This window comes from Pseudomyrmex gracilis, unplaced genomic scaffold (assembly GCF_002006095.1).
Source record: "Pseudomyrmex gracilis isolate BER0280 unplaced genomic scaffold, ASM200609v1 scaffold_15, whole genome shotgun sequence".
NCBI lineage: Eukaryota > Metazoa > Arthropoda > Insecta > Hymenoptera > Formicidae > Pseudomyrmex > Pseudomyrmex gracilis.
Window position 1 is genome coordinate 338167 of NW_018020599.1, and position 18913 is coordinate 357079.

The window sequence follows — 18913 nt, forward strand, 5'->3', positions numbered from 1 at the left end:
CGCGCGCGCTACGCGAGTTGCGAGAACGATCGCGAACAGATATCAGAGAAAATCGACTGTTCGCGTCCCGGCGGACGTGCCGTGTAAATTCCCAACGGACGACGATCGTGAAATTTCATAGATAACGCTGAGGAATGGCGATGAGCGCGAAAATATACTTCGCGACGGCGAGCGGATCGATCGGAGCGTCGTCGCTTTTCAATTACCTCTCGTACTCTCCTTCCTCTTTTTTGTTGAATTGCGTACGTTAATTAAAAGTAACGGAACCCATTTTCTTCGCGTGCGGCAACCTCAAGAAACACAAAAGCGGGAATTGCACCTGTTTCTCTTGGCGACGAAACAATCTCGTCATTCGCTCCGCACGTCGTCGTCGTCGACGTTAATTTGTTTGTTTGTTCGGCGTCTCCGAGTCTGATAAGAGATGTAAATTCCGCTCCGGAATTATTGTCTTTGCACGAGGAGGTTTAGCGCGATGAGATGCGCATCTATTTGCCGCCATTAATCTCAATTTTGCCGTTTTTAGGACAAGCGCGTCGAGCGATATATTGACGTAACACACGTAATTTTTGTCACGACAATATAAAGTCGTGTTCATTGAATTTTCGTGGTTTACGTCGCGGTATCGAGTTTTCGCGCTTTAATCCCCAAACACTGTGGTGATTCGCGCGCGCGTAAACGTAACGCTCTCGACGGCGCGCGATTGAAAAGCGCTTTAACGTTTTGCCGACGGGAGTTGCCACGATCTCGCGATACTTTCTCATAAATATTAATAAGGGACTTGACAGGTTGCCAGGCGTGAATTTTACGATAAAATACGCGCATAGTTAAATACGCGTCATACACGCAGCGGAGAGGGACATTATGATGCAAAAATAGGTTTGTTTCGTTATATCGATCATATTGGCGCGTCAAAGCGCGATAAGCGTTCAATAAATATTTTTGCGTCCGCGTGCGAGCGGGCATTTGTCGCGCTGAGGCACGTTTAAAGCGCGGCGATTTAACGCGTAATGAAAAATATACATCCTCGCGCTGCGTAACGTTGTAAAATATTCACCGGTAGTTTCACGGGGTTAAAAAGAATCGTTACGAACCACGGGGTCGCGTATCGCGCGCATCGAACACGATGTCGGACGGCCGTATTTTGCCCGCGCAAAAATAGCACGGTGCACTTAAGCAACGGGCCGTAATTACAATGCCACGCCATGGTAAGAGCCGAGGTCCAAGTATTGTTATCACGATGATCCGGGTCGGCGCTGTACTTTGTAATTACACGCCGCGCAAACGCTACACGAGCGCTCTCGCCAGGCCAGCCGCGCGATCCGACCTGTAGTCATTCAAATTAAAGGTTTCGCAGTTTTAACGGGCGGTCGTCTCGTTAATTCGTCACAACGCGCGCCGCATATTACTAAATTAAACCGCTGGGAGGAACGCGCGCGCGTTCTTTCCACCAAGTCGGATCACCGACGACAACGTGTTGCGAAATAAAGTGAACGACGCGGTGATCGGGGAAGTATCAACCGCGATTTAATTGCTTCGCCCATCGACGCTCGCTACCACTCTGAATATCACTTTTTTTTTTCCGATCGGCAAGTTCAAAACTAATTAAAAGTCGTCTACTAGAGCAATCCTGTAAGCTGGTAATTTTTCGCTCCGCGCTATTTCTCGCCCTTGCTGAGTTCGATTTATTTCTCCGCGAGTCAGTTTTATTAACTCGAATTTCGTCTTTGTCGCGCAATATATAGTTTTGATCATTGAGCTGATTCGTACGTCGCAAACGCTCATTTCCGCGAAGTTACAATCGAGTTACCGGCAATGTCAACCGTTGACGACAGAAAGGTGAACATCGAGGTGATGTCTCTAATCGTTATATACGCATATACGCACAGTGACGAAATATAATTTTCACGAAACATTGCTTAGATTAATCGCCGTTTTCGCCGTTTCCGCTCGTCGCGAGCGATATCTATGTATTCAGACGCGAATGCTACGAGACTGTTTATGGCGGGAACACAGAAGCGCGCATTAAAATGGATAATCTATCACGGGATGATAGATAGGATGATCGATGCGCTTATTACGAGGAAGCAAGATTTCCAAAACTGCAAACACGAAAATAACTCGTCTATTCTCACCGCGCGGCGGTTTTTTTTTTGGTTGTAACTCTTTCTGTGAGTTATGGCGACAGATAGCGCGAAAAAGCACGAGCTTATTATTCGTTCGAAAATGTCTTCGTCGGTCAATGGTTTTCATATTTTCTCAAAGAAATTTTGCTGGGAAATATCGGAGACCTTCACATTTCGAACTTTCGCGAAGTCACGCGATCATAACGATAAAAGCTTACGACGATCGAGAAGAATCGAGAATATCTGTTATCGTTACGTCGACGTTACGGCGGCGCAATTTCTGGAACATTGTTTAATCCGGTCTTCGATAATTCCTCCGTTATCGTCCATACATTCTGCACTCTCGACTAATCCGATGCGTACGCGAACCTTAGATACTACAAAATTGGCTCAACTTGGAATTTTCAACGGAGCAATGTCCGGCAAGTACGAAGAGAGGTAAAACTTTTGAAGATATTTTAACTGTTAAATTTGCTTTTGAAAAAAATTGTATTGACTACACAAGGACAAGGTATGTTTTTTATTTTTCTAATGCCTTAGTTTTTATTGTACTGTTATCACATAACGAGATATATTACACTCGTCGATGTGAATTTCAGACGTGCCTTCGTCTCGTGATAAAACAGGCGATCGAATGCACATAAGCCGTAAATCGTACGTCCACGCGTGAAGGAAAATTCATCCGCCGCGTAATAACGGCGTTGAACTATTTCGAATATCCCGAGGAGAGGAATATATCACCGCCCGAAAACTATTTTGCAACGTGTGTGTAGCTGCAGCGATAATACCGGCGACACTTTTATCGTGCCAACGGCCACGTAATCTTTACATTGACACATCGATATTTCCGGCTACGGTGTCATTATCTGTCTCGCTTCGTTGCAGAAATTGAATTTTTGTTTCTTTTTATCAATTTGTGTGACAAAAATATTTTACGTCTCTAAAACCGATGTCGACGCAAACGGAAACAACTTAATGAATATTTAACGATAAAAAAACATTTAAATGATTATTCCGAAACGACAGAAGTTTTTTTTATTTGGAGAGAAATCTGAAAAACGTGCCTAGCTCAGAGAACTTAGCCTGTTAAATCTCCTTAGAGCCGGCAAGATTAATTCGGCATCCGGCAACAATCAGAGTGCTTAACGATCACGTCGGTTATCGTTAAGCGTATAACGGCGAAGCAATTCCTAGATGGAACCATTGCTTAATCCGGTTCCGATAATCCTCTCATCGTCACCTGTACATTCGTATCGGCGGTGGATAGACGTTTCCTAGAAAATAGAGCGGGATTAACGCTCGGACGGAGGTGGAATAAAGTTTCGTTAGCTCAATATGGCGGCGAAATGATTTCCGATCCTGGCCGGTGGCCAAGGCACCTTCCGGTCGGTTTAGCTGAAATAAAGGATGTCATATTGAGAATTTGAGAAAAGTAACGCTCGGCCGGTCGTGCCGGACACTATTGTAAGCTTGCGGGCGTGGATCGACCGGCCTCCGCTATTTCGCGGGGAAACGCTATTTTGCGGGATTATCGCGGACGATAAAATCGGTACGTCCGTCGTCGCGGTGGGGAAATAACGCTTTCCGGGGTTTGTTAGCCGATCGCGGTTTCGAAATAACCGCGAGCTTTTATCGAGCGTTCTCGTCGGGATTGTTTTCGCGGTTGAAGGGGACGACGTACCGCGAAATGTATCGCGTCCGATCAGTTCCATTGCTCGTTTCGGTCTCGCTCGAGTAAATTGCCGATAAAGACGTCTGTAAAAGGACGCCGGTTTACGAACGCTACACCACACCGATCGTTCAAATGTGATTCTTGAAGCCGCGTGTCTCCGCGCTCGGTGAAAATATATACCCGATACACATGGAGTTTTCTTTGGAAAATTGAGTTGTACCGTATATACAGTGGACAGATATATTGTGTGTGTGTGTAGTTTAAATATTATCTTTGTTTAACCAAACTTCATATGACGATACATTGATAACACGTACAATACGAAACTCCAAAGTAATAAGAATATCTCGAAAAATATTTTTGTGAGTTTTAAGATAAACAAAATATTTGTTGCATCAAGATTATTTATACATTTTTTTTACAGGTCTCAAAATGAATACGCATCTTGCAAAGAATTGCAATGATCGCATGAAGTTGCTCCATTTTTGCCCGCGAGATAATATGATTGTTCTAGAGCCGAATTGGCAGCTACGAAAGTAATTAGAATTCCTAATGGTCGCAAGTGCGCTTAAGTAAGTGCCAGTAACAACGCATTATTAGGGTATAGATACTCGAGAAGCTTTTCTCCGTTGGGGCTGAAACTTGGGGAGGAGGTATTCCAGCTAAGAATCTCGCCATTACCATCGCCTTTTGTGTAAATGGCTCTTGTTCGGTAGTTCAGCCGTAGTTCCCTTACGGGCGTGGCGGAATTGCTTGCCACGGGAAGTATCGTAATGCAGGTGGGCATCCTGGTTCATGCTCGAGAACGCATTCTGATCGCGTTAGTATCCAACGGCCAAGGCAGGAAGCGCCCGGGCTATCTCATCGCGCAGATAAGACATTAATCCGTAAAATATGCTCGTGTTTAGAATAATGTCGATTATATGAGCAAGAAAACGAAGAATAAGGATGCGCTTATAACCGCGGCGTTACATATATCGAGTTTTTTTTTTTTTGAAATAGCTCGATAGGAAGGCACTGTAATATTAGAGTGGCTTTTTTTCGACTTTTGAAGCTTTTTCGCGGTACCGAAAAAGAAAATGGTTCCAATTGCTAAAAACATAATCTGTGAAAAAGTTCAGTCCCGATAAGAGAAAAAAGAACTTCTGGGCTCTTAAAAAAACATTATTTAAATGCATATCGATTTTACTTGATTATCTTCCATTCTTGATTATATCGAAAACCATGTTAAGCAAAAGTTGTATGTAGATCTGAGTCAAAAGTATATTTTAAAAGCATGATCGTCTTACAAACTATATAATACACATATGAAAGGTGTCAGAAATAACGCATGAAAATCAAACTCGAAAAATAGAGAGAGGAAGGAGTAAAAACACAACGCGTATAACTACAGTCACGTGACTTTACTTTTTAGTCATGTGTCTTTAAAAACGTGACTAAAGTAAAGTCACGTGACAGGAACGTGAGAGGAAAACAACACGTTTGCATATAAGAGGCACGTGCCTTTTGATCATTACTTTTTTTATACAACTAACGGTCTTCAAAAACAATCAACAAAAAAGTAACACCACGAATACCGTTAATTTGATACAATTAATGTAATATTTCTAATGTAGATAAGTGTAATATTTCTAATGTAGCAGTTTACTGTGTAATGCTTAATTCACTCATCAGAGTAACCTGAGTTAGTGTTATTATACCTTTCTTCTATACAGTTTGAGTTCAACCTATATTCAGACAGATATAATAGGTCTGTTCTTTGTAGCTGAACTTATTGCACCATTAATCGTCCCTCTTTTTTTCTTCGAAGTAAAAAGGAAAGAAAAGATGAACTTAGTGGTGTTACTTTTTTGAATTTTTTTTCGAAAATCGTTAGGCGTACGAAAAAAAGTAACACATGGTAAAAAAAATATACCTTCCAACCTAGATCTACAACTTTTGTTTAACATGTTTTTCGATATAATCAATAAGTTGGAAGATAATCAAATAAAATCGATTGATTGTGCATTTGAATAAGTTTTTCAATGTTTATGTATATAAGGGTCTAGGGGCTCTTTTTCTTCTTATTCGATCGGACTGAATTTTTTAACGGAGTAGTTTTTTAGCAATTGAAATTGTTCTAGAGAGTGTCACGAAAACAATTCGGAACAAAAATATTTTTACCAGAAGTAAATAAGAGCCATCCTATATAATATATACGTGTATATATAATATATATGGGTGCATATATATGTACATATATAGACGATGAAAAATTTACATATAAAAATAAAATCGCAGCGTTTTTATTCTCTTTTTTTTTTTTATTATCTGTGGTTTGTTTCGTATATAAAGAAGAGACAGAAGAACGGAAGCCAAATGTTGCGCTATCGTTTGGGAAAAAAAACGTGATACAAAATAATATTGCAAATAATACTGCGCGCACACATAACACACACACACATATACATATCAACTGAAGGGAAACGCAAGAGAACTGTACAAACGTGCTATACAAACACTGCAGCAATGTAATCTCCCAAACAATTATTTACTTCACCGCTCGGACTGCGCGATACATCCCCTTATCGCCCTTTTATCCTTCCATAAATGACGCGTCTATCGGGCGCGGATCGCTTCGCCGGTGACGTACTGGCGAGTGATGCGGGATCAGTATGACGGGACGTCGGATATACACGCACGTGTATCGCGCATACACTGGAGTGCGCTGTTATACAGGACACGTGACATTCCGGGAGCAGTCATTGATCGCCGCATTCGAGCGCAATCAATTTCTATCGGCAATGGCGCGAATGGAAGATCATTATCGGCCGTAGAAATGCCAGTGCGCGTGTCCGAGAACGGACGGTCGGGCCCAATAGCGACTCTCGCTCCTGACGATATGGCGCGTAACATATAGGGTCCCATACATACGCGTCACTGCGATCGTTTGCTTTCTGTCCCTCTCGCTCGGCATTTGTGTTTCCCTCTCGCCGCCAGCGATGGTAATGCATTCGGCGGTTGCATACCCGTCCCGTCGCTAACTTATCCACGATACCGTCGGCTGCGTATGTCCGTCAGGTTAATGTCCCTGATCAGTACGAACGTATGGACATCGGGTCTCGAGTGACGCTTACGAAAAATAGTCCGCGTTCCTGAAATACAGTCGCTTCGCTGACCAACGGCGTGATTTATCGAGCGGTTGTGTTTTACGCCAACCGGGAAGATTAGTATTGAAGGAAGTGCACACGAGAACGATTATAGTAGGATCACGCTGTCTGTTCGCGAGACACGCGCAATCAGTTTAAAAAAAAGTGACGCGACGAATATCTGTGACGTATTAAACTGACGCAATCTGTAAGGCAAATAAAAATCGCACAATAATCAAAAAAATAAATACATCGCATTTCGAATTTTGCGCGAGTCGCGCGTTGATCTTTGAATGACGAGGAACAGAAGCTACAAATGATCGCTTTTTTGCTAACACATGACAAAGAGTAACAAGCCGTCTGGTAGCGATACAGAAACGATAGCGCTATCGGGACGACCCGCAATTTTCTTCAGGGGCAGAGAAAACTCCGTTCCTTGGCCAAGCGTTATTTCGCAAAGGGAGCGTCGATTTACTATCTGCTTCGCTTGTTAGTCTTTTTTGCGGCCCCAACACGGTGGAGTGGTGATTCAATTGCGGGCGAAGTCGCGGTCGGGCCACGTACGCGGTCCGACCTCGATTTATTTCTACCTTCTACCCCCGAACGGTGAGACAACGGTGATCGATCAAAGATAGGAGATCGATAGTTCGGTTACGGGCGAGGCAGACGGTTCGATTCGCCCTTCGGCGAAATTTAGGAATATACCGCCAATGTAGCCTGAGGGTATCCTTCGCGGTCACGAAGAGCTAAGAGATGTCGAAGGTGCTTCTGAGATCTCTCGAACCTAAGCCTGAGGAGCGCTCGCTCTCTCTGTATCGAGGTACATAAGATGCATCTTATGTACAACACGCTTCATGAATATGTTTGCGCTGATAAAATGAAGGAAACCGAGTCGGTTCCTCGGCTTTGATCCAAAGTTTACCAATCCCCATGGAGTTCACGAAGCTCAAATAAATTGTGTTATTTTTACTGAACAATTGAAAAAAGTAACTGCATACAAATAACTCGCATCGCCTTTTCTTCCTTTTTTTTTTTTTTTTTTGTTTTTTAAACCGCGCGAGAAGTATTCTCGCGATAATCGACGAAAAGTGAAGATCAACAGTCGAATTCCTGGCGCGTTTGCCAGTTCGGCCGGACAATGTGAACTGTCGAAATAACTGATCGTTTCTCTTAATAGGCGCTATCGTTCGCGCGGAGTCGTGAATTCTTGAGATACTTGCAGCACGTTGTAAAACGAACGAACGAACTTCGCGTGTCTCTTCGAGAGAAGTGCTTGCGCAGAGCGTTCGCCCAGTCGTTTGGAGATGTAATCCCCCGGAGAGACAAGTAAAGGCTTCTTCGTTTTCTTCGAAGGTGGATTTCAGCTGTGTGTGTCCACTCTCGAATACTCGTGAAACCGGTTAAGTTATGTACGTGATCGTTGCGCGAATAAAAATTGCGAAATCTTCACTTCGGCGTGACATTGTTAGCGACATTCGCAAAAAAGATCCTCTTCTCAGCCGCTAACGACGAACTCTCTTCTCGTGTTCTCGTTAACGTCGAATCTTAACGACGCTCGTGCTCTCCATCTTCGAAACCGAGAAAAAACTTTCACGTGTGAGCGAGTCACAATTTTGTCGAGTGGCGATGATGCTCCGTCAAAGTTCGTGCGAGCGGGGTATGTCGAAGAAACTTATTGCCGCTCCGAAATCGTCATGTCGTTAATATCAGCTTCAAAGTATCTACACGTCATCGAAATAATTCACGTTCTTGATATTCAAAAATATCGGGGAGATCTCTCTTAAAACTTTGCTGCCGGAAAAAGAAGAAGCGGCGTATCGCGGTAAACATCCTCCCGAATGGGGATCATACGAGCGACTTCGTTTAACGACATCTTGCGCTTACAAATTGCGAGCTTTCCCGTGTAAAGTCTTCGGAACGGCACGCGCATCGCAAAATGTTATTACGCGAAATAACGCGCAGTGATAACGGGGAAGGGGGACTACTGCCGGGAGGAGGTCTATTCGCCGTTTAATCCGCTCATATTTCACTCCATCGAGTAGCTGGGGCAGTCGCGATTCCGGAGGGAGGTTGAAGGATAAATGCCAGTGAGATGTGAGCAACAAAAGCTCGTGAAACAGTAATAAGCCGTTGCATGCTTTTGGTATTCCTGGGGAGGAAATGAAGATCTCCCTGTGCCGCCGCAGACCGCCCCCGCTCGCAAGTCGGTCAGCAGCAAACGGCGGAGGAAGTCTCGAAACTGGTTTGTCAGATAATTGAGATCTACCAATGGGAATCCGAGAAACTTGGAGAATCTCGGCCGACTGTAACGATCCTGTGTACCGCGGACGCAGAGATTTGTCGTAGTGGTATTTCCAGCAACAAGATTTAACGGCGGTAAAGAGAGGAAGAGAAGAAGTAGAAGGAGAAGGAGAAGAAGAAGGAGGAGGAGGAGAAAGAGAAGGAGAAGAAGGATGGAAAAGAATAAACACGTTTTCCCGGGTGTTGCATTCTCTGGCGCGATCATTGATTCTTACGAGCACGAGACGGAGAAGTGTGGGCGAAAATTCCGGACGAACGGTATCGCCATCGCGGAAATTAAGCGATCTCTTAACGCCTCGCGGACATATCGATGTGCATATAGACGACTGTAACTGCGGTTCAGAGAATGGGGCACTTCAAAAGAATCCGTGTATCTCGTGCTTCAATGATTTCTTCTCGATCGGCGTACAAAGCAAAATTCTCTCGCACGGAAACTCCCAGTCATCCGGAATTGATTCCGTTCGGCGCTTCCTGCGAGAGCGCCTGTTTTCCTGTGAAATAATGTGAATATAATGCCAAGCTATCGGCTATTCTCTTCCGCGCGGTTATTGCATTTCATTTCGGCCGTTCTTTTTGTCCTCTTTTGAACGATGGGTCGGGAGAAGAGAAGAGAAACGAAGACTATGCGGACACACGAAAGAATATACACGAACAAAAGACACAATCTCGGATCTTCAGTGGCAGTAAAAATTATGAGAGAATTCAGATATCGATTTAAGTTACGAGTTTTGAAAGGAAATATTAGAAAATCTTCGCAAAGAGCGCGGGAAGAGAGAAGAGAAGCATTTCTGTTTGCAATCAAATCAAGAAATGTTGGCGACGTATATTCATACATATGCGCGTGCGCGCACATAGTCAAAATATTTTTATTTAATCTTGCACATGTGATTGCTTTATATTTACAGAGCCCGTGACGGAAATAGCCGGCGGTCCCGAGCTGTTCATCAACAAAGACAGCACGATAAACCTAACGTGTTACGTTAGATACGCGCCCGAGCCGCCGTCGACAATAATTTGGAGCCACAACCACCAGGTAAAACGCATCTTACAACTATGCGTACGTCGCGTTTTTTTTTTTTTTTTTTTGTTGAAGGTCGATTGTGCCGCGCATTTGCATGAAATCATCGCATGAAACTCGTCTCATGCGAAAGACGTTGCCTTTCAGCTGAAATCCATCTGAATTTCATAACCGACGCTGTTGGATTGCAGACACACACATCGGTCCAAACAGAAACATTTTTCATGTTTCTCGCGGTCGTTAAAAAAAAAAAAAAACACCGCGGCCATGTACACGCGGGACTGGCGCGCATATCGATTACCGTTGATGGCAATGCTTTCCTTCGCGATATTTATGGAAGACACACCGACAGCGACTTGCTTTCCCAACATTCGACGCGATGATGTATCTCTACCACGCGAATTACAATACAAATATCCGCGTATTCCGTTTTATTCGCGAAGCGCTCGTGTGTTCGTAGCAGTCGCGTTCTTGTGCGATGTGACACGCATAATTTTGAATAACAGAGAAAAAAAAAAGCACCACAGATTCGCGAGACAAAATCATTTTCAGGCGCGTCGCGGTAGTTCGTCGGATATGTGTGCCTTACAACGTGTAATATGCGGACGAGTGTTCTCTGGCAACTTTACGTGCCACTTTATTTTAACAATCTCGTACTTATTTTTGCTCCAAACGGCGGCTGGAATAAGCAAGACGGTTGCGTAGACGCTCTTAGTTGTACTTTCGGGAAAACGTCTCGAAATGCTCACTGCCATTCAAAGAAAACACCTACAGTCGCCACTTTTGTCCCTTCCGCCATTTTCCACCAAGAGCAAGTGCCCCTAAATCTTGTTCAAGTCATGTCAGAGACAGGCAAAGCGACTTTGTCTCCAACTTCTTCTCGTCTGTCTGCGTTCGCGCGTGAGAAGATAATTAACTTGTCGAGTTAGCTAATTATTCGTACTTACATCGCGATTCTTCTTACAACTTCACCGCAGTTGCTCTTAACAATACACGTTAATGCAAGACAAAGAAAAAAAAGAAGAGCAATATTGTCTTAGCAATAATTTAAGTGCTGTTACATTTTTCTCTGAAACTTTTTTTTTAATTTAAACTCTATAAATGTTCACGTTTATTTTTCGAAACTTTTAACGGTGTACATTACGATGATCATTGTTGTTACCAAAAATATCATTAGTCTTTCCATCATCGCACTTGCATATGTAAATCTCTAGAGCGAACAATCGTGACCGCAATTCCGTCGGTAGTAATTAAACATGATTAATTCAGTGACGTAATGAATTCCGTCCTAATGAAGCTTATAAAACAATCACACTGATTTGCGCAGACAGTCAACTCATTAATTATCCATTATAGCGAAATTCACTAAGCATCTTCTGTGATTAATTCCAACGCAGATGGTTGAAAATATAACATTCTTGTTTCGCAAACAGAAGAAAAAAAAACTTTAATAAAAGTGAATAAAATTGGATGTAATAAGAACTTTTCTTAAGTTTCTAATCAATAGTTTCCGTAGCGTTGAAAGGATCATGAATTTCATAATTACAGTCGCGTGATACAACCGCGTGTTTTATACCGCGTGTACAGCGGCGAGGTCAGGAAATGAATATTCTCGTGTCTGGAAAAAAGTTCTGGAAAAGAGGACTTCTGTCACTGCAACGAACACGTTTCCGTCGACACTAGTTCCGACTCTCCTTCCTTTCCCGCAGATTGGCACCATCCGTACCTGGTCACGTCAGAGGCAAGTAACTCGACGTGCTTTTTATATTCCTTCTTTCGCAGGCGATTAACTTCGACCTGCCGAGAGGCGGCATCAGCTTGGTAACGGAAAAGGGACCGGTGACTTCGAGCCGTTTACTCATTCAGAAGGCGATCGAGAGAGACTCCGGCCTTTACACGTGCTCGCCCAATAACACTCATCCTAACAGCGTGCGGGTCCACATAGTTGATGGTAAAGGAAAAATGCCAATTTCGCTTTAGAACGAGCGCTACGTGCAAACATCTGAGCATTACTTGCAAACTCGATGGACATTCTTTAAATGTTAAGCAAAACTCATAAGATTTATCACTTTTGGCGCGGACGTATTTTAGAAATTTTTTTAACAATCAATCTTACTCACTTTTATCTTTCCACTTGTACGAAACAACATAAGATATATATAATGATCGTTTGACTACGATCGATTTATTTGTGAGTAAAAACGAAACACGATACAAACTGATTTCTTCAAATACACGAAGAGAGAAAGAGAAAGAGAGAGAGATACTTTCCGAAAATGCTTAACTTGTACCCGGTCGAGTGGGGCGACGACAGCTTTGCCCAAAGCAAAAGCTCGCGGAAACGTCGCTCTAAATACCACCTGCTAAGAGCCCGGCCGAGCGAAATGGCATTATAGCGTGGCGTTTGTTTCAGAAGAACACCCAGCGGCAATGCATCACTGCGGCGGCGACAGAACGGCCGCGACGCTGCTTCCGGTCGTCCTACTTCTTTGGATGATATTCTAGCCGACACTATGTACTCCGGGCTGAATGCGCGCAAACTTAAGCGCTGTCGTCCAACTTTCACGAAACCATCGGGCGAAGGGGGTTCTGTTTTCGCGGTTTTGTCTCTCTTCGAGGATTCGACTCGTTGCTGCGACGCGTCTATCTCTCGCGAAAGTAACAATATCTCTAGCGTCACGAGACTCAGGGTTGCGTCTTTCCGAGTGTTACACGTCGTTAGAACGTTAGGCTGATCGGGACGCATTCCCCGCCTTGTGACAAATCCAATTGTGACAAATCCCGTGCCGTCGCCTAGAAAACACGAGCAAAGACGAATATTGTTAAGCCGGGATTCCACGGCACGTGACTCGTTGAGTTTGGCGCAATTCACTGAGCTCAGCTCGCGGCTCGTGACTTGTGTTTCCTATTGGTAAGTAGATCGCGAGTAAAAGAACTTCCTCCTGGGTCACGAGTCAACAAGCAAAAATTTTTTTTTAATTTCTTCTAACATATCTGTTGCATTTTACTTAAAACATATTACTATAATATCAATGTCATTATTAAATTAACAAAAAATTATGCTACGTTGATTTTATATTCAAGGAATGACAATCACTGCCGTTAGTGTTTTACTTTGCGTTAATGTTCAAATTAAAAAAAAAAAGTACAAGTTGCTGCATATTTTGTTTTCTTTCATATGTTTGTTTTTACACAAACAGAAGCTACGTGTCGTGAGATCAGAAAAGTTGTAGCTTGTTGAAACTTGTTGTTTGTCAATGACGAACAAGTTCGAGCCACGCGCCGTGGAAATCATCGACTTTAGATACGTATCGGCAAATGATGGATTAATATAATTGCTGCCGAGTATATGTACATCGTTTAGTTTTCTGTGTGTGCGTAATATAATATATACATACATATATACATATATATATATATATATATATATATATATATAAGACGATATAATTATATTTTTGAAAACTCCGAGGAGATGTGTGAAGAAAAATATTGAGCTTGTCTAATAGATTTGATACAAATTAGAAATAGTTGTCGTTATAGTGAACCAAAAGCACGTGGGAAGACTATAAAATTTATATTAGCGACAAATCATTTAATAATATTTCTGAATCATTCTCTCTCGCTCTCTCATTCATTGGTTTTTTTCCTATCCAGAAAAACAAGATTTCATCTTTAAATATTTGTTATTACAATCAGAGACTTACTTAGCAAAATCTGGAACTTTTGCGGTATTTTCAAGGCCGTTGATCTTGGGAAGAAGGGCAACTATGTGGAATTGGAATCCACTACGTAAACAAGTATGAAATCTTCTTCTGTTTCGGCAAAGAGTCGCGCGGGTCCGTCTGAAATCTTTCCGAAATTGTCTGCGAAGAAAGACCATTCTTACAAATGCCAAGAAATAGCCGTACTAATATAATATAACGAGTGACCTACAAACAATGCAGCGACAACATTCCTAAAACAATACTTGTGAAAGAAAGAACGGCAGTGAGAGAGGAGTGCATTGTTATCGAAAGAATTCGCTTTGAAAGCGTTTATTTTTCGTTTGTATTAAATAAATTCGAAGAAAGAACGCATATTTTTGTGAGAAAGTCGCGAAATCCCTTTGTGAGAACTGAAAAAATTGGAAATTTCATGTGCAAAATTACGCGAACTTTCGTATTATAAATAATATAATTTGGTGAAGCATTAAGTGTAAATAACCATGTGCGCCACCGCACATACATACGCGTATTTCAGGGGTTTTAGTCGAAGCAAAATTAACAGTCACGTTTACCGTTTCCGCTAAAAAGCCTCAAACACGAATGCCGCGTATCCGTTATTGCAGTCTCTCAATTATTGAATGCGCGCGGTAAACCGAACGTTCGTTCCACTCGTTGCAACTGTCAACAATGTCTCGACAGCGACCAGGTTTAGGATATGTACTGTGTGATGTAATCTCGTTATCGGATTATCGATTGTCATGTATAAAATGGCGTTTTTTTAAACAAAAGAATTTTATCAATTATTACTATTCATAAACAGCCGCTGTCGGAATTACGATAATATTCCGAAATTGCATCCGAGAACATTTTGACGCACAAATATACAGACTGTTTTGTAAAAACAAACGGAAAAAGAAAACTATTGACACTCATCCCATGTGAATAAATGGGATATTTATATGAAAAAAGTTCGGGCCAAATTGCTGTCCTTTACTACGATTCGACCTTTAACAAGATTTGATCTTCTGTTTTCGCTATACTCGTTCTTTCAATATAGCATCACGAGTCGAGCAGCCGTGTATAATTTACTAACTCTTCTGAATGTTACATAAACTGTATGTATTATGTAGAATATGTTGTTTTAGAAATTAGAACAATATTGGATAATACATGTAATTAATGCGAGAACAATTCAGCAGCGCGAGTATAGGGTTACGTGCGCCTTGTACATATCAAACGATAAAACCCGCTTAACTCGGAAAATAAGGATAGACACACACACACACACGCTGAGAGAGAGAGAGAGAGAGAGAGAGAGAGAGAGAGAGAGAGAGAGAGAGAGAAAGAAAGAGAGAGAGAGAGAGACGGTCTGCGGGATATATGGAATCTTAAACTTGGAAAATTGCGCACACAACAACAGAAAGGAGAGACGGTTTTCATGCAGGCACGTAAATATAACGGAGCTTTTCCGGATACGCGGCGACACAAGGCACTACCTGCAGGAAGGAGGCAGGTTTATTCGGCGAACTTATAATGGCCCCGACTTCGGGACGGATTTTATCCTCGTTACGGTTACCGGCAAAAACGTATTGTTCGAAAGTGCATTAGCTCTCGAGGAACACGAACGCGATGGCGAGGATATCGGGAAGGATATCCCGGGACTCTCTCTGTTTCGCCTTTCGCCGTAAAGAGGAACGGCGCGCAGCATTTGTGTCCTCGCAGCGAGTTTAACGACATTGTTGCGCCGGAGGCGCGCCTCGCTCTCTTCGAGAACGACTCACAACGGGAACGTTAAGACACGGTGATGTCTGTGTCGCTGTTAGCGTCCATGATCGAATTTTTCATTGTGTCGATGGGACCATGATATAGTCGAAGCGCTTTGGTCCAATAGCGACGTAATTCACGTTTAATCAACGTGCGTACGTAAAAGACGGTTCTGTAGTTGCTGTATATACTGTGTTAGAAAAAAAAAAAAAACGTAAGACTACTTCGGTGCCAGTCTTTCACCTAGCTTGTAACGACGCCGAGATTTCGTATTTCACACACACATATATGTACACTGTATGGTACTTTCCGTGCGTTTTTCTTATAAAAATTCGATGTACATCTAAGCAGACCAAGAAGAAGATTGAAAGAAAACGTAGATTATAAGTGGTACTTCGCGTCGTTTCTCGAATTGAAACCTTTTTCATAAGCCTGTACATTTTCGCCGAATTACTGCAAACTGCGTTTCGGATAAATTTTATTTCACCACTTGTACGCATTTAATAAAAGACTAGAAAAAACTGGACTCGAAAGCGAACGACAAATGTGTGTTTGAGCGAAGAACAAGTCGACCAGCAAATATATTTATATCCAATATAAGTGAATTTTCACATATTTCAGCAATTGTAACAAATTTTTATAACGATGTCGTAATTAATTCTGTGTTTTTTTCTTGCTTTTGATTCTATGTTGCCGTTTAAAAAAAAAAAAAAAAAACAATTTTAATTAATATCTGAGGCGACAACCGCTAATTAGTCCTCTTTATAGTGCAGAGACTGTTTTTACACGTTTCTTTTTGCTGCTTTGTAACACGAACCAGTCATCCTCGCTCGTTAAGTTTTACTCACCACGGTCGCAACTTGGAGTACAATATCCGTTTTGCTTTTCCAACTCGACAACACGTCGGATTTTTGTGTGTCAAACAAAATCAGAAGTATGTACGTGTGTACACAAAGAACTATTCGTAATTCGATAATTTAACGACACTATGTGTTTTAAAACAGAAATGAGATAATCGAAATTATTAAATTCAAAAATTATAATTATTAATAAAATTTAGAAATTGTCATGAGAATAATGGCTCGCACAAAATGAGCTGCGCAATAACGACAGGAGAATTGAGAAGATTAACGGCCGGCAAAAGAACGTAAGTACCTTTTCTAAAACATTTGAGAAGATTAGCGCCCGCAAAAGAGCGTAAGTACTCTTTCTAAAACATTTCTCTTTAATATTCTCACGTACATGATGGCGCGCACACATAGCCACGATGTTCGATAAATCGATACATAAAGTTCAGTTCTGTGTGTGTAATTATTTCCATAATTATTATCTTCGTACAACATATAAAGTACTGAGAGGAAACTTTCCACCGGGCAATAATTTCCATCGCAAATGTAATTATTAACGCTGTCGAGCGTTATATACGGTGTGCAGTTCATTATATAGGAATTAATAAATTTAATGACAGTTCTCTCCGTCTCGCGCGCGCACCGCCAACGTGTGCATCATATCGCGTTGCGCTCTGCCAGTAGCGATGCATTAGTACAGAAGCTCTATCAGTGAAACGAACACGCATCCATTCGGAAAGTCGATAGACTCTGTTATGTGACACCGCGATCATACGTTTCCGTTTCACGAGCATTGTGTAGCGTTATATGGTTTTTTCATTTCATTCCATCCGAGGATACGATGCGCGCTTTTTTTTTACGACTGAGCATAAGTTTCAAAGACAATAAATGTACTTCAACGCATTCGATTAGCGGTTTGGAAAAATCGAATTTCGGAGAGTATCGAATAATCGTCGAATAATCGATGAGTTCGATATATCGCGTCAACAAATAATTACGTGTACATTTTTAAATTAAAAAAAAAAACAAAAAAAACAAAAAAAAAGATGAAATCAAATTAGAAATTGCGATTTATTTACTTCAACCGTGACACACGATGCGATCTTCAAGTTTCGATGAGCCAGAGCGGTAAGTTTGATTGGCGGTGCCATCATCAGTGGAACACGCACGCACGTATCTCCGGGAGGAGATTCTCGCACAAACAACGCGGCAATTTCATCAGCTGGTACTTGGTTAATACAATGGGTCAATCATCGAACGAGCTGGCATGTGTGTCGAAATTCCTGTATCTATACGCGTAACTGATGTCAGTAGTCAATATGGATGTACGCGAGTGTATCGCGTATGTGTGTCTCGGATTGCATTGTTAGAAGTAATCACGTATATCGCATTGTCATAAGTATCCGTACGAGCGAACAGACTATAATACATCAACCGGGATATGAATAGAAGCCTGTTGAAATTGTACCGCTCCAATTAGCATCTAAAGCGGCAGGCAGGTAACTCGCGCACTCTCGTTTATCCGACAACGAATTCGGTGCGTAGATGCTTTTGGCGTGGCGGCATTTCAAAGGTCTCTCACCACAGCGGGCTGTGTTCCACTTATTTCACGAGAAACTCGTTCGCGAATAACGATAAACAAACGTTTGCCGTAGAATTAGGAGCGACAACAGCAGATACTCCGGAGAGCCACGAGAGAAAAGTCGATATAAATTTACATAATGCACAATTCGCGGTTGACACACAATTACCGATTTTGACGATTTACACATCTATTTACATATTTTGAAATTTCAGCTTCGGTTATTGCAACAATACGAGCAACAATTTGTGTTGCTTGCATTCAAATTTCGTAAATCTGTCAATTATCGAAAAGCTCGGAAGTGATGCGCCAAAAAACTTTATGATGTTCCGAGAAGTGTGTCAAGAATTGAGATTAAATGAGCGGAAATATTCGTGTAAACAAGATGCACAAGTTTGCTTTTACATCCTTCTGTTTACACTTACCTTATTGCCTAAGAGAATTAACAGAAACGACGTTGTGTAACATCTTGGTGATAATCTAATAAAACTGCGAAAGCCCGCGTGGTCTTGGTACGCGCGCGTGCAAACTACGTTTAATTATCTAACGTACTTGACGTCAAATCCGATTTACCGGTCAGCAAAGGTAATGAGCAGACTTTAGGTAAGTACTTATATATGTTTAGTAATTCAATCTCCGTTTTCTCCATCCTCGTTCAACGCGCACACATTTCAAATCAGTCTGGGCCAATGAGAATGTCGCTTTTGACAATTACCAGCGAACCGTATGACCGACAAGTATGACGCTCTTACTGTGTCGGAGCGCGCTCT

General features: G+C 42.1%; 1 protein-coding gene across 9 annotated transcripts in view; it reads left to right on the forward strand.

Annotated features, from left to right (window-relative positions):
- Positions 1-13647, forward strand: part of LOC109863958 (zwei Ig domain protein zig-8-like) — a 61223-nt gene extending 47576 nt beyond the window's left edge. For 8 of the 9 annotated variants that reach the window (XM_020444687.1, XM_020444679.1, XM_020444683.1 and 5 more), the window contains 3 exons: positions 10130-10257; positions 12025-12193; positions 12656-13647. In XM_020444687.1, coding sequence (XP_020300276.1) covers positions 10130-10257; positions 12025-12193; positions 12656-12747 — 389 coding nt within the window. In that variant the 3' untranslated portion in view covers positions 12748-13647. The remainder of the gene's footprint in view (positions 1-10129; positions 10258-12024; positions 12194-12655) is intronic. The other variant, XM_020444686.1, reaches the window with a different exon arrangement.
- Positions 13648-18913: the final 5266 nt, after the last annotated feature.